The 15,006-nt window shown below is 35.8% G+C and overlaps 1 protein-coding gene across 1 annotated transcript in view; it reads right to left on the reverse strand.

Annotated features, from left to right (window-relative positions):
* LOC107565684 (neural-cadherin-like) overlaps nt 1-15,006 on the reverse strand; it is a 222,178-nt gene that overhangs the window by 93,228 nt on the left and 113,944 nt on the right. The window contains exons 2-5 of the mRNA XM_016250944.1: nt 10,022-10,219; nt 8,854-9,079; nt 6,518-6,722; nt 3,381-3,492 (exon numbers count right to left, since the gene is read on the reverse strand). Coding sequence (XP_016106430.1) covers nt 3,381-3,492; nt 6,518-6,722; nt 8,854-9,079; nt 10,022-10,219 — 741 coding nt within the window. The remainder of the gene's footprint in view (nt 1-3,380; nt 3,493-6,517; nt 6,723-8,853; nt 9,080-10,021; nt 10,220-15,006) is intronic.

Consider the following 15,006-nt stretch of genomic DNA (forward strand, 5'->3'; position numbering starts at 1 on the left):
ATAAAAGTGCTGAATTTAATTCGCTCTCTGTTGTCTATATGCTCATTGTCTCATGAAGTCGGAGGCATGTAGGCTAAGATTATCCATCAAGTCCTCTCCCAATAAAGACGCAACTTTGTATTAATTAAATAATACAGCCATGAATGAGTGCATGGTGGAAATAAAAGCGCTAAATTTAATTATCTGTTTGTTGTCTATGCTCATCATTAGTCTTGTGAAGCCGCTTTCATTTTGCTGTTCACTCAGCAGGTTGATGCTCAGGAAATGCTCCAGCACGGCTACCGCATGTAACTTTTAACAAGATTCACTTGTTTAAAACACCCTAAATTGTATTAACATTTACTATATAACCATAATTTCGCTAATAAACATCTAAATAGATACAACTCTATGGAAATTAATTATTTATTGTCTCCACGAGCGATCGCAGTTTGAGTATAGTTCTGTGTAAATGCATAGATAAACTGCGCTGTCAGCAGGCATTTCATAATCTAGAAGCACAACAACATTATTAGTAATTCTGATATAACATGCCAGTTGAGAAATGCAATAAAATATGATGTTTTGTTTGTTATATTTCAATATTCCAGAGAATATTATTCAGTGAATTAACATTATCCAGTGAATTATTCACTCTTTAGCCTATAAAACAGCTTATAAACATACTAAAACTGTAGTTTAAAATGAATTTGATATGACTCCTGTCCTTTGTTTATTTTCTCCATTTGAAAACATTAGACCTTCTACATTTATTTTGCTTATTGTTAATATTAGTGTTGCTGCTGATGCTTTAAATAAAATGTTTTTTATTATTATTGTAATATGAAGATTAAATTTAACATGAAAGACTGCTAATTTTCAACACTTTTTTTAAGATGACTGAACGGAGGAAAAACCAAAGTGAAGTACGGACTTACTTCACTCAGTCATTTATTTACTTTATAATAGTAAATAAATATTGGTTCTGCATATCGGTTATTGGGCACATAAACATGTAAATAATTGGTATCGGTTATATAATATCTATATCGGTCGATCACTACATAAAGCACCTTAAGTTTTTCCCTTATGTATGAGATTTAAGGCGTGATTTCCCCTTACCTAAGGGAATGACTTAAGGGTGTTGCATATAATCCCTTAAATACTTTAAACCGTTACGTGTTTCACGGCAGCGACCCATGTTTTGCCATTAAAAAAATTGACTGTTGCCATGGTCACGTTATTTGTTAATGCAGATAGTGGTGTACGGTTCACAGAAAACAATATAACATGAATAAGGAAAACAAAAAAGAAAACCAAATATGAAAGAGAAGGACCAGACGAGACAGAAACTCAAATTGATAATTCAATGAAAATTCTGAAAAATTTACTCACCCTCGTGTCAGTTCAAACCCATAAGACTTTTATTCATCTTTGGACAACGAATAAATATATCTCATCATTTCTGTCCATGTAGAGGTTTTCAGGTACTAGTGTGAATAAATATATATTTAAAGGAGAAATATTATTGCCCCTTTTTACAATATATAATATAAGTCTCTGGTGTCCCCAGAATGTGTCTGGGAAGTTTCAGCTCAAAATTCTCCACATATAATTTATTATATCACTTTGAAAATGCCTATTTTACGGTGGCTGAGAAGTGCAAAGCAAATCACAATTCTGAAAACAACGTTATCGCTTGCAAAAACACAATGACGGCGCTGTGGGTGTATTACATTTACAGATTAAGGGCCACGTCACCAAGGGAGCGAAATCAGTCGCGCTAATTTTCTCAGACGCTTGCAGAAAAAGGCTTATCAAAACAAATTTACTGGGTTAATCTTTTTCACGTTTCCTTGATTATAGCACTTAAAACCTGGAAAAGTCAGATTTTCATGATATGTCACCTTTAAATGCAAAGAGAAAAGATAGTCTATGCATGACGTTTTATTCGTATCCAAAACGATTTGAACATTAAAGCGCTAAACTCTCATGCAGTGAATGTTTCATTCATACTCGAAGCCGGAGGGCGCTCTCGTGCAGAAAGTCCAAACTGGATTCATAGAAGTAGCCTAAGCTGAATAAAAGGCAGAAACGTAAACACAATAAACTCACGATTGCAACAATATATGGTTTATGTGTGTTTTTCAAGTCATCTCCAGGTAATATGTAGGAAAATACAGGAATAACATATGGAATATAAATTTGCTCTCGAGTGTGACGCACTCACGTTTGAGCTAATTATGTGCTGTACGTAATTTGATCAATGTTTATATGTGAATAAATGCGTAAATTAAAATCTGTTTAACATATAAAGCGGCGGATCATGACTTGTAGAAGACTTTTGTGTAACACTTAAAATGACATTTTCCAACCCTTGTTATACTTAGGAAAATGACAGTTAAGGGGCTTTATGCAACACTTAATGGGTTTTAAGGGATACTTAAGATACATTTTAAGGGTTTATTAGGTTTCACCTAAAGATGCCCTTAAGTATTATTTAAGGGATATTTTATGCAACGCCCTTAAGTGTAAGGGAAACTTAAGGGCGATCTTAAGGGAAAAGTACACTTAAGGTGCTTTATGCAACCGGGCACTTGTGTATATAATCCAATTACACAGTAAATCAACACCAGTTAACTGAATTGCTAAATAACCCAAACAGATATACAGTACCATTTAAAAGTTTTGGGATCGTTTTGTCTCTTGTGTGCCAAAAATACAGTAAAAACAGCAATATTGTTAGATAATATTACAATTTAAAAGACATGTTTTCTACTTTACTATACATTAAAATGTAATTTATTCCTATGACGTCAAAGCTGAATTTTCAGCAGGCAATACTCCAGTCTTCAGTGTCACATGATCCTTCAGAAATCATTCTAATATGCTGAGTTGGTACTCAAGAAACAATGTAATGTGTCCTTGTTGAATAAAAGCTTTAATTTCTTTCTTTCAAAAAAATTACTTACTGATCATATAACGTAATATTACAGCATGCATCTGCACAAAATTAAGCAAGTTGTGCACTAGACAGAACAAAGTCACATTGCTAATACACTCTTTCTGCAACAACACACTAAAATGTGCCCCTTGCCTAAAACATGAGCAATGAATCACTTGAGAATTTACAATATTGTATTACAATAGTGAACTCAGAATATTATTTCATGAGCCTGGTTTTCACAAGGACCGTTTCTGCATGTTGCTTTTGTTAAATGGTGATACATGTTTAAATAAATATATCAGATATTTGAATATTTGGTTTCAAATGTCACTTCTACTAAAATGAAATGCATGACAAAGTGACTAATGAAATGTAAAAAATAAACAGTAAGTAGGTCATTATATTATGTGTTGTTATACAAGAACCTCAAGATAACGCAGGTCCACAGCCTTACCCTGCAGAAGCGATGTTGCAGTCATGACTGTCTCAGGGACACCGTCTTTGCTATAAATGGACTGCTGGAACTCAGGAACACAGTCATTCTCATCTGTGATGATCACTCGCACCTGTGGAAAAACAAGCGGAAAGGAAGCCAGAAGGCACAGAATAGAAAGTTGTGAATTGTTAATGAAACAAATGGGCAGATCATAATATCTTGAATTTGTGAATTATTATCAGGGAGTAAGTTAGAACATCACTATGACTGTCCCCAGTGTTTCTCAGAATCTGAGAACGCCTCGCCAAAAAAGCTCTTTTAACAAGCTTAAAAGGCCATATCCTATCACGCGTTAAAACCATTATCCAGTTTTATCTTGGCCCTTTCTCACTGCAAAATGATTTGGTGTCAAGCAGTTATGTTCTTACATAACCAAACATCTGTGCCTGAAAATACAGTAGTTGTGAAGTAGTGAATCTCAACACAAAGGGACAAACGTCCTCCAGGATCTCATTGCCATGTTATAGCTCTTTCCCAATTTGTTGCAAAAGCATCAGGGAAGCTAAAAGAGGCACCTAATGCCTCCCATACGAATTAAGCTGAATGTTGCTCTCTGGAGGAGGAAAAACACTGTGTGAGTGCTTTTGCCCTGACACTGTTGCTCAAGCTTCCTGGCAGTTGCTAAGTGACTTTAACAACCTACTCACTGCAATTTTAGAGACCGGAAAGATGAAAATAGACAGGCCAAGTCAGAAATGGTCAAAATTGTGACAACAGTTCAGAGTCAACAAGGTTACCCATATTTCTAACACTAACAGAGACCATAATCCAAAATCACATGAAATAAAACGCCTTCATATAAGGCTGAATCAAAAAGAAGAGCTACAAGACAGAAAGATCCCTGAGGGAAAGTTTTGTGTTCTCAGTAACTGTTCAGAGCCCTATTTTATAAGTTTTACTCTCAGTGGTTATTCTGTTGATAGTAAAAACCAATGATATACAAAGACATTGTATCAATAAAGAGATGTGATATGACGGACACAATCTGGGAATACAAAGCTGATTAACATATTGTGAACTGATTTATTTATAACTCATTTATTGACATAAACAGACACAAAAGATCAATTCACTCACATATCACACATCACTATGGAATGCAACGAAATGCTATTCTACACAAGCAAATTCTAGGCAGTATTTTTTTTACAGCAGATCATAAATAGAAAATGTATATCCACTACTGAAATTTCCATGAATTTTTCAGGCCTGGAAAACAATTACAAATATTGCTGATATTTTCAGATTGTCCATGACTGTGAGAAACCTAGTGACTGAATAGGCCATAATTATTGATTCTGAAGCCTTTTCATTTTGCACATTGTTAATTATGTCATTTTAAACCGTGTTTTGTTTTGTTTGTTGTAACTGGTGCTTTAGCACAGGTGTTCGGGGTCTCCAGAAACTGAGATGTGAGAAGAGTTATAGAGTGATTTCAGGGTGACAGATGGGCTGCGGTGTGCCTGAATGCAGAGAACACAACAGGCAAATTTCTCTCAGGACCACGTCTCACAGGATTCTTGAAGTCAAAAGGGTCTGTCAGTCTTTTAGTATAATTTTTTGTCTGCATGCCCTCTTGCTCCCCATCTGCAGTTAGACACACGGTGGCTGCATTGTTTTGAGACATTCCCCAGCTAATAGCTGAAATCTTGGCTGGCCTGCATGCCTCAGGCCAGGAGAGATGTATGGATCACTGAGCAGCCAGATCAAGTCATGATGAGGCGAGACTACAACCTCCAGGGGAATGTTACTGTAAAAGGAATGAACGGACTGCTAGGCATCTCTTTGATTTCAGTTAAACTGTTGCCCTTACATTTCCCACAGCGCCACAACCCTCTCAATTATAGTTTTTTCATTCTTAAGTGACCGAAATTGAAATGGAAGCATAAATAACATGAACATTATCATCAGTCTGTCTTAATTTAAAAGAGAAGTGAAGTTTATACTGTATATAATATGAAAATGTTTATTGTTTAAATCACTAAACAATAAACAAAACAAAACAAAAAAACAGCACAGCAACATAAATAATGCCAGCAAGTGGTAAAAAAAATAAGATTATAACACACTAACCTCATAATGTATTCATTCTGCAATGCTGGGAGCTTGCAAATCAGCAATAGTGCTCAATATGAAACTGTTTGTTTAGACAGCTGTGTTTGGCTAGCTGGGACAAAATTTAGGGGAATAATTTTGATCTAACATGCGTTTTAAAAGGAATTCATAGTAATTAATTTTTCCTAGTGGCTGTGACCCCGTATTCAAAATAAAATAGTTGTTTTGCTTTTGCTTTTGCTTTTTTACCTGTCTGTTTATCCATCTCTCTCTCTCTCTCTCTCTCTCTCTCTCTCTCTCTCTCTCTCTATATATATATATATCTTAGCTATCTTTTCAACCATATAATTTTTTGCATTAAAAAAATTATACAGAATGAACAGCCAAAAGCATACAATTATAAGAGTTGTTGCTGTAGATATCGTCAGTCATCTTTTTTCACTACACATTTATTTAACTGCTATTTCACTGTTATTTCACTGATTTCACTTTTTTTCCCTGTTGCTATGCAACCATCTATATCAACATTTTGAGACGTGCATGCCTGGGAAATAAATATAGTGTTCAATAAAAGTTACATTTCTACTGAAGTCAAATGAAAAAAATCATAATACTGAAGAGTCTTCTTGACAGTCATTGTACTGTGATATTGATGTGTGTCCCATAAACTACCTAATGAATACATTTCCACTACTATACATTTCATTATGTGCAAAAACTTTCCATATATCACACATTAGATCTTAGAAGTAATGAAGTTAGAACCAAGAGATAATGAACCATTTTCTCGTCAGACTCAAAAAAAAATCTAAAAAAAGTCAAAAAATGTAGATGTTTTAGAAATATAGAAATTGTAATTTTATCTATAAAAAATATATTATATCTCAAATATATAAGCACCAAAGGTACAAATAAATAAATAAAATCATGCATAACAAAGCATATTCATTGTATGTTTTAAAGAGAGTTGATTGAATGTGCAGAATATGTACAATTCTTAAATGGGTTGTAGAGTCTGTCTGTGCACCTGCAGCACTCACCTCAGCAGCACTACTGAGACTGTCCTGATTCTCACTGGCCCGCACCAGTAGCAGGTAGCGGTGCTGGTCACTCTCATAGTCTATAGTACGGGTCAGACTGATCTCCCCCGTCTCTGGCTGGATGCTGAAAAGACTGCTGGGATTGATGAGCAGGCTGTAAGTTACAAGCTGTTTTTGGAAGGACACTGCTGGAGTGACTAGGAAGCTGCATGAGAAACGACAAAGAGAGAGACAACCTGATTGACAATAATCGATGATGATTATTTACTATAATTGATTATGCTGTTCTAAAAATGAACAAACATAAAAGCAAAGAAGAATGGGTTAACAAAGGTAAATAAAACGATAAGCGCGCCAAGGGCGTCTGAGCTAATATGGACATCTGTTGAATATAAGTTTCAATGAATCCAACTTCCAATGTGAATGCAGTATAGCTTTAGACACATATAGTCGTAACTAAATGTGGGTAAGTGGGGGATTGTATGTTGTGGAAATAAATGTTAAGATAAATGGAAACAGCTACAGCAGGTAAGAGATTAACCACAGGCTCATTGATCTTGTGTAAATGTAGAATAAACAATTTACAATTACACAGCATCAAAGAACATACAGTAGCTACTGTGCTGGTTAACAAATATATTGGGGGCAAAGCAAACCCATTACTGAAGAAAGCAAGCAGAAATGGAAAAGTTTTCCTCCTCATTTCCGATGACATAGATTAAAATATCTCTCACTTTAGTCTCATCCTGATGCTAAAAAAAACAACCTCTGTTGTAATTTTCATTGAAAGGAGAAGTTCACTTCCAGAATGAAAATTCTGTCACCATTGACTTCCATAGGATTTTTTTCTTCCTACTATGGAATGGTGCCCATCAACTGTTCGGATACCAACATTTCTCAAAATATCTTCTTTTGTGTTCAACAGAAGAAAGAAACTTATACAGGTTTGGAACAAGTGGAGGGTGAGTAAATGTTGACAGAATTTTCATTCTGGAAGTGAACTACTCCTTTAAGGTGCATCTGTCTCACTGATCACTGTTATTATCATTTTCTTTCTCGTTGATTTTTATTCACTGGGTCAAATCATGACCAGTGCTTACACTTAGAGAACAAAATCATAAAACCCAGCAATTAAAGTGTATCACTGCAATTTCATGACATCTTATTAAGCATTATCAAAGTAGGAAAAACACAAAGATTTACAAATCAAATTAGAAGTGAGAGATTATAGCTGATTGTAAGAAATGACAATGAAGATATCACAGCATTCATTAATCTAGGATAATCATTTAACCACAACCATAAATCACACATCTTGTTTGCCATGGGACACAACATTTGTAATAAGTTCTCTACAAATTAAAAAACAAAAAATTGCTGCCTTGGGAAAAATTCAAGCAAATGCTTTATGTCAGTGATATCAAATGCTCATTGGCTCTTGACTGCTTAGTCACCAACTGCGACATGATATGACAGGGGAAGTCATGGCCTAATGGTTGCGGGTTTGAGTCTCGTACCGGCAGGGATTGTAGGTGGGGGGGAGTGAATGCACAGCGCTCTCTCCCACCTTCAATACCACGACTGAGGTGCCCTTGAGCAAGGCACTGAACCCCCAACTGCTCCCCATGTTTATGACAACTGTCATTAAGTGTCATTCGCTCAGTTATGTAATTTTTAATGCAAAGATGACATTGTTTGAGATGTCTTTGTTATGGGCTATGGTTAAGGGTAAGGGTAGGGGTAGGGTTAGGTCAAATAATGTCATATTAAAAATTACAACTGAGCGAATGACACTTAATGACAGTTGTTGTAAACATGCATAAAATCTCCTTCATATTCATGACATGTGTCATGTCATGATTATGAAGGTGTCATGTCAGTCTTATGCACACCCCTTCAAGTAAAGTGTTACCGATTATTATTATTATTATTATTACTATAAAGCCGGCTTTTATTGTGTATATTACCTGGTGTAACGCATGGTTAACCTCTCAGGGCTGGCTATACGAGCAGAACAAAATTCTGATGTTCATGCATCATTAATGCATATCCCAGTACCCTGACATAGTCAAAGATCATTATTTCATGAATTTTGCATCGTGTAGTACACAATGACTCACACAAGCGATGCTCCAGCGAGAAGCAGAGGGAGCGTGGATGGCTGTAAGTGCAGTATTATCCTGTTTCTATTTGTTATCCTGATGGATAAGCGGTGTTCTCACGGTGTGGGAGATGCATTTAAGGTGTGCTAGAATTACACTATGGAAATAAGATTTGCTACATTTACTAGATTGGGTGTGTGTTTATGAGGGTGTGTGTGTTATGGCTTTACTCACGGTTGGCCTTCTGGTGTGTTTTCTGGTATGGAAATTGTATAAGACGCGTTGGTGAACTGAGGAGCTCTTGGGCCTGCGATGATAGACACTACAGCGGGAGGACTGCGGCTGCCCTGCCGATCAGCAGCCACCACTGTGAGTAGGTATTCTCTGTCTCTTTGCAGGGGGAGGCCTGTCGTCCGCATGTAACCGTTCTTCCTGTCCACCTCAAATCTCCCGTCACCTCCTGTTGTATAACAAAACTATTCATCCACATGCAAATGAAATGGAAATTTTATGATGGTGACACTTTGCAATAAGGTTCAATTGGTTAAAATTTGTTAATGGTTTAGGTATCATTTAACTTGTATATCCAACTTGTATAAATTAATATTAATGTATTAATATTAATTTATACGTGCACAATGAAAAACATATTTATAAATAAATACCTCAATTAATAAATGCAATAAAATGAATGTTGTTCATTGTTAGTTAGCATTGTTAAATTCATTTTAAAAAGTAAGCCTTATATTAAAGTGTTACCATTAAATGAATAATATAAATAATACTTATTAATAATATTATGATTATTAATAATAATGACAGACAGACAGACAGACAGACAGACAGACAGATAGACAGATAGATAGATAGATAGATAGATAGATAGATAGATAGATAGATAGATAGATATATTAAAGTGTTACCATTAAATGAATAATATAAAATAATACTTATTAATAATATTATGATTATTAATAATAATGACAGACAGACAGACAGACAGACAGATAGATAGATAGATAGATAGATAGATAGATAGATAGATAGATAGATAGATAGATAGATAGATAGATAGACAGATCAACGTTCAAAAGAACAGGATGTATCTGAAATAGAAAGCTTGTGTAACATACACTACTGTTTAAAAGTTTGGGGTCAGTAAGATTTTTTTTAAGAATGAAAATGAAAATGAAAATGAAATGAAAATAAATAAATTAATGCTTTTATTTAGCAAGGATGCATTAAATTGATCAAAAGTGACAGTATACATTTAAATGTTACAGAAGCTTTCTTTTTCAGCTAAATGCTGTTCTTTTGAACTTGCTATTTATCAAAGAAACCTGAAATATAAATTAAATAAACTTTGATATAAAATAAGGAGGCAGATGGGAAATCTGCTTACCATCAGACAGGAAGTATTCCACCTCTCCATTGATGCCCTCATCACCATCTCTGGCTTGAAGCTTGTAGACCAGTGTGTTTGGTGGGGCATTAGCAGAGACCACACTCAGGTAGGGGAAAGGGACCATCATCCATTCTGGGGCATTATCATTGACATCCATCACCGTCAAATCCACTCTCACTGTATACCAGTCTGAACCTGTAAATGTAGAGATTTCCACACTCATATTCAGCTCACTCAAACTGTACAAAGAAATGTCTGTAACCATGAATGTATCAAATTACATAAAAACCAGAGAAGGCGAAGAACAACAACAACAACAACAAAAAGGCCATTTAAAAATAGCTGGAGCGGTTTATTTTAATTGGCGATTTTGTCTGGTATATTCAGTATGTGACTCAGGACACAAAACATAAGGCCATGCATTGGCCCTGCATGACTGTGTCATGATATGGGTTTCTTCACAGCATGTCCTCAGTTTCAGATACAAATTCAGAATCTCAGTTTTGTTGTTTAAGTTTTGATGCTTATTTTCCACAAAAAAAAAAGTGAACTACAAAACATCATAGATGCAGAGACACATTTACACGCAAGTTGGAGAGAATGGCAGATACTAATGAGTGGAGTGTTTTCCTCATGGCAGCACTTGCTACGTTTAGCTGCTGCGTCGCCTCATTAAACCTTCCTTCTTTATCACAATCATCGCCTTGCAAAGTGACAGAACTAAAGACAGTTTCAGCACACATTTATGGACGGCACGGTAACATCATGGAAATGCATGAACGAAAAAAAGCTAAAGGACAAAAAGAAAGAAAACCATGTCAGTCATAAAACACGCCGGTGTCTTCTCCCCTTTTCGCGACTTTTCACTCTTGCTCAATCTCCCCTTCAAACGCATCTCCCCATTCCCATTTATTTCTTTTTTCCCTCTTTCTAACGAAATTCCTCCCTTGCTCTCACTTTTTCCCTGAGAGAGGTATAAATAGTGGGCTGTCTGTCAGAAGGTGTGTGGAGTGACAGAGTCACGGGCTCTTTGATTCCCAGGTGATTGGCCCTTTCATTGTCTGTGACAGCACACCTGCTGCCTTACACTCTGCTGGGGAGACACAGAAGAACAGCAAGAGAGAGAAAGATCGAGCGAGAGAAGTGGGAATTAGTGAGGGAGGCTTAGAAAAAGATTAACTTAAGCTCCAGGTTTGGATCAATATAAAATCATTATTAATAATAGATTAATAGATAGAGGAGGTGGGCAAGAGAGAGCCATATTAAGATCGATATATAAAGAGAGAGTCAGAGAAAGATAAGAGAGTGAGGGCACAGAAAGAGAAAGCAAATCCCCCAGGTGTGTCAGGAGTGTGTCTCAGCTAATCCAAGCTCATAGCATACTATAAGGTCACTCTATTTTGTGTATACAGCAAAAGCTACTCATAACAAAACACACCATTGACTCAACCACATCCAGAGCATTATTCAAACTTTTGCACAGGTCATTATCTACAAGGGCACAATAGCCAATAGACAATTTCTTGCCACCAAAATGGCAAAAAGAGACAAACATCTGACAGTTTGACTTGTTGAGTCGGTGGTATGGCCACAATCTTATATCACAGTAACAGTATACATCACTATATAGTTATTTTTGCCAGAAATTCAACATACATTACATAACCAGGGGTGTAAAAAGTATTCAAAAATTATACTCAAGTGAAAGTACAGATACTCAGTGAAAAGGTTGCACAATTAAAAGTACAAATATCTGGCCAAAAGTATACTTGCATCCAAAACCATAAGACTTTTCCTACACTATGGTAACCTTATGTTATTACATTAAGGAGTCTTTTTTATACCTCAAATAACCTTTACATTTAATGTTGTTGGTCTAATGCATTTAGGTTGATTAATTCAAAGAAGGCAAATAATTATTTTGACTTGTGTAAAATTAATTAACTTAGATGTTTTTTTGTTTTTTTAAGTAAACCCTTTTTAATGTTTAATAACTGTTAAAAGGAAGAAAAAACTTCTCTTTTGCTCTAGTGTACTACAAATATTGTTGGCTTTTATGATAAATTGCTTGTGCTGTTCCTCATTTTTAAGTCTATTTGGATAAAAGCATCTGCCAAATGAATAGATGTAGCATGTAAACATAATGTCTATTTTTCAATATTGTAGCGGCATAAAAATGACAGTGTGGGTTGATGGGTGGGGCAGGGCTTGACGCAAAACAAAAAGTATGATTATCCATAACAAATGAATGATAAGTCTGGCATCAGTACAAAAACAGCTTAAAATTACATAACACTTTCAAAGAAAAAAAAGACTGGATGAGCCACATTTGACTTCACTTTCATCACTTTCATTATAATCGTCTGTCAATACTGGAAGCCGACAGTTGTTTTCTGCTTCTGGGCAGATTTTAATTTTTTTATCTGCACCTCTGATAAACATGTTTTTAATTTTTTTAAGTCTCTCCTTTATAATCAACAATGCGGTCAATACTGGAAGTGTCTATCTACAATACAGCCTATAGTTTTCTGCATCTGGTTAGATTTTTTCTTTTTTTCTTTATTAAACTGCACTGCAGATCTCCTACCGGCTGACACAATTTTAACATTTTACCGCTCAAACCAAGTGAAATCTTGTTCACATTCTGCACCAAATTTATAGCAACTTGTTTTTAGAGCATATATTTTGACATGAAGTGCATGAACCCTCTCACTCTCTTTGCTAAAAAGCAGAACTGTTTTGTTCACCCTAAATGCTTCCATACGCACAGTGAGAGCATCAGGGTGCCTGTATGAGAAGCTGCTTAACATGACCTGCCAGTCAGAAGCGGTCCCGGTGTGAGAGATGGATAGAGACACTGACAGCCTTGGGGGGAGAAAGAAGAGGCTGGTGAAGGCCTCTCTGGAGCTCTGATGGATGGATGAATGCCATGCCAGAGCCAGAGGGCCATCAGCGATCGTGCAAAACTGATAAACATCACAGCCTCCTTCTGAAAAAAGTTCCTAAACTTCCTTTCTGCTCACTGTACTGAAACCGCAGCCGGTGGTTCCAAATTCATACAGCGAAAGACATTGCATTAGAGATTTAAAGGACATTTTTCACTTGGATGATGGGAAAACGTTGGAGGAATGATGGAGAAAATAAAAAAGGTGGATCTGTATGAGAGAAAGAGAGAGTGAAAGAGAAACTCACTAACAAGGCTGAAAACAGAAGCATGTAATAAGTTTAAGACTATTAATAAGATTAAGACAATATACAACACCATTGGAACGGCCTTGAGGTTGTTATGGAAACGGAATTAAAACCAGACTCGGACAACAGGAAAGAGAAAATACAAGCTGCCAAATGACTGCATAAATCAATGTCACTAAAAGACAAGAATAGCGGTAAAAATAGTTGTGGATCAAAGCCGTGGCGGAAGAAAATTAATCAGACAGGAAAAAAGTGCAACAAAAGCATCTAGCTGCAATGCTTCCCTGTCTGCTTTATGTTACTGAAGCACAAGTTCAATCTGCAAGTTCATACAGTAACAACATACCTACACATCAAAGACCCCCACAGAGGGGTCTTTTATATCCCTAAATTATTCTTCTTAGCTACTTATTAAAATGCATATTATTACACAGCTATTAGCAAAACAAATAAAGGTCAATGATGTGAAGCTATATATATTTTTTAAGTGTATTAATTTATTTATTTTTGGCACAAAATCCAAAATAACTTGACTCAATCGTGTTCAAATAACTTGATTCAATCACGTGAAACAACTGTCCATGATTGAAACATGTTCATCCAAGTTATTTTTTTGAGTGTGTCTGAAACTATTGAGTTATACAACAATTAAAAATGTAATTAATACCAAAAAAAATAATAATAATTGACTTGCAACATAAGATTGCATTAATTTAAAAACATTCCCCCCAGAATGTTAACAGGAATTAGAAGTGAGAAAAACAGAAAAATATAAGCTTTGAAAAACACCAGTGAAACTACAACAGGAGAGATGTGAATGAGGATTTAGGGAGAGAAACAAAAGTGAGAGAGAAAGTGTAGCCTAGTCCAGCCCAAATATTCATGGGCTATTGTTTATTAATGTCTGTTGCCCTTTACATATTGTGGAAAAATAATAAAAAAAATAAAAAAATAAATAAATAAAACTAAAATATCTATTTTCAAAGAAGTGAAAACGAAATGAAACAAAATGAAATGAAATAAAATAAGATATAATAAAATAAAATGACCTTTGCCAAAAGTAAAATTGACAGACATATTATGTAGTGCAGTCTGGCTGAACATCCTTAACATTCTAAAATTTTGATATTTTGTGATTATGGTAAAAAGAAAAAAGTCAAGGTGGTGTTACAATACAAAGAAAAACATGATTAAAAGCTGAAATTTTTTCAAAAACAAAAATGTTGCCAAGTAGTTTGACAATGTTTTATATATTATTAAATACTACTTCAGTCAAAGTTACTGGGGTTCATCCAACAGGAAGCCATTTTGCTTTCAAAACAACAAAAACTAAAAACAAAAGGTATATATATATATATATATATATATATATATATTGTCACAAATCAAGCCTCCGTGGCTCCCTCCGATCCCCACCAGCGGGAACCCTCACCGGAGTACTAATTGTTCCTTAGGACTTCATTTCCCATCACCCCATGCCTGACATTGATTACATGCACAGGTGCTGATCATTACCATGACTATTTAGGCAGTGCCTACCTTACCCTCATTGCGAAGTCTTGTTTTTGCTACTGCTGACATTCGTCAAGGAAAAAGTTCAGCAGCTGACTACGCACTATCCTTCCGCAGGCTCGCTGCTCAGACAGGGTGATTGGATGATCCCCTCAAGCTCCTCTTCCGCAAGGGACTCCATGCCGACCTACAATCTGAACTGGCCTGCCGTGATGAGGGTAGCTCTCTAGGAAAATTCATTGAGCTGGCGATTCGCATTGACAACCTCATCCGCTCTC

Source organism: Sinocyclocheilus grahami, unplaced genomic scaffold (genome assembly GCF_001515645.1).
Source record: "Sinocyclocheilus grahami isolate Dianchi unplaced genomic scaffold, SAMN03320097.WGS_v1.1 scaffold1017.1, whole genome shotgun sequence".
Lineage (NCBI taxonomy): Eukaryota > Metazoa > Chordata > Actinopteri > Cypriniformes > Cyprinidae > Sinocyclocheilus > Sinocyclocheilus grahami.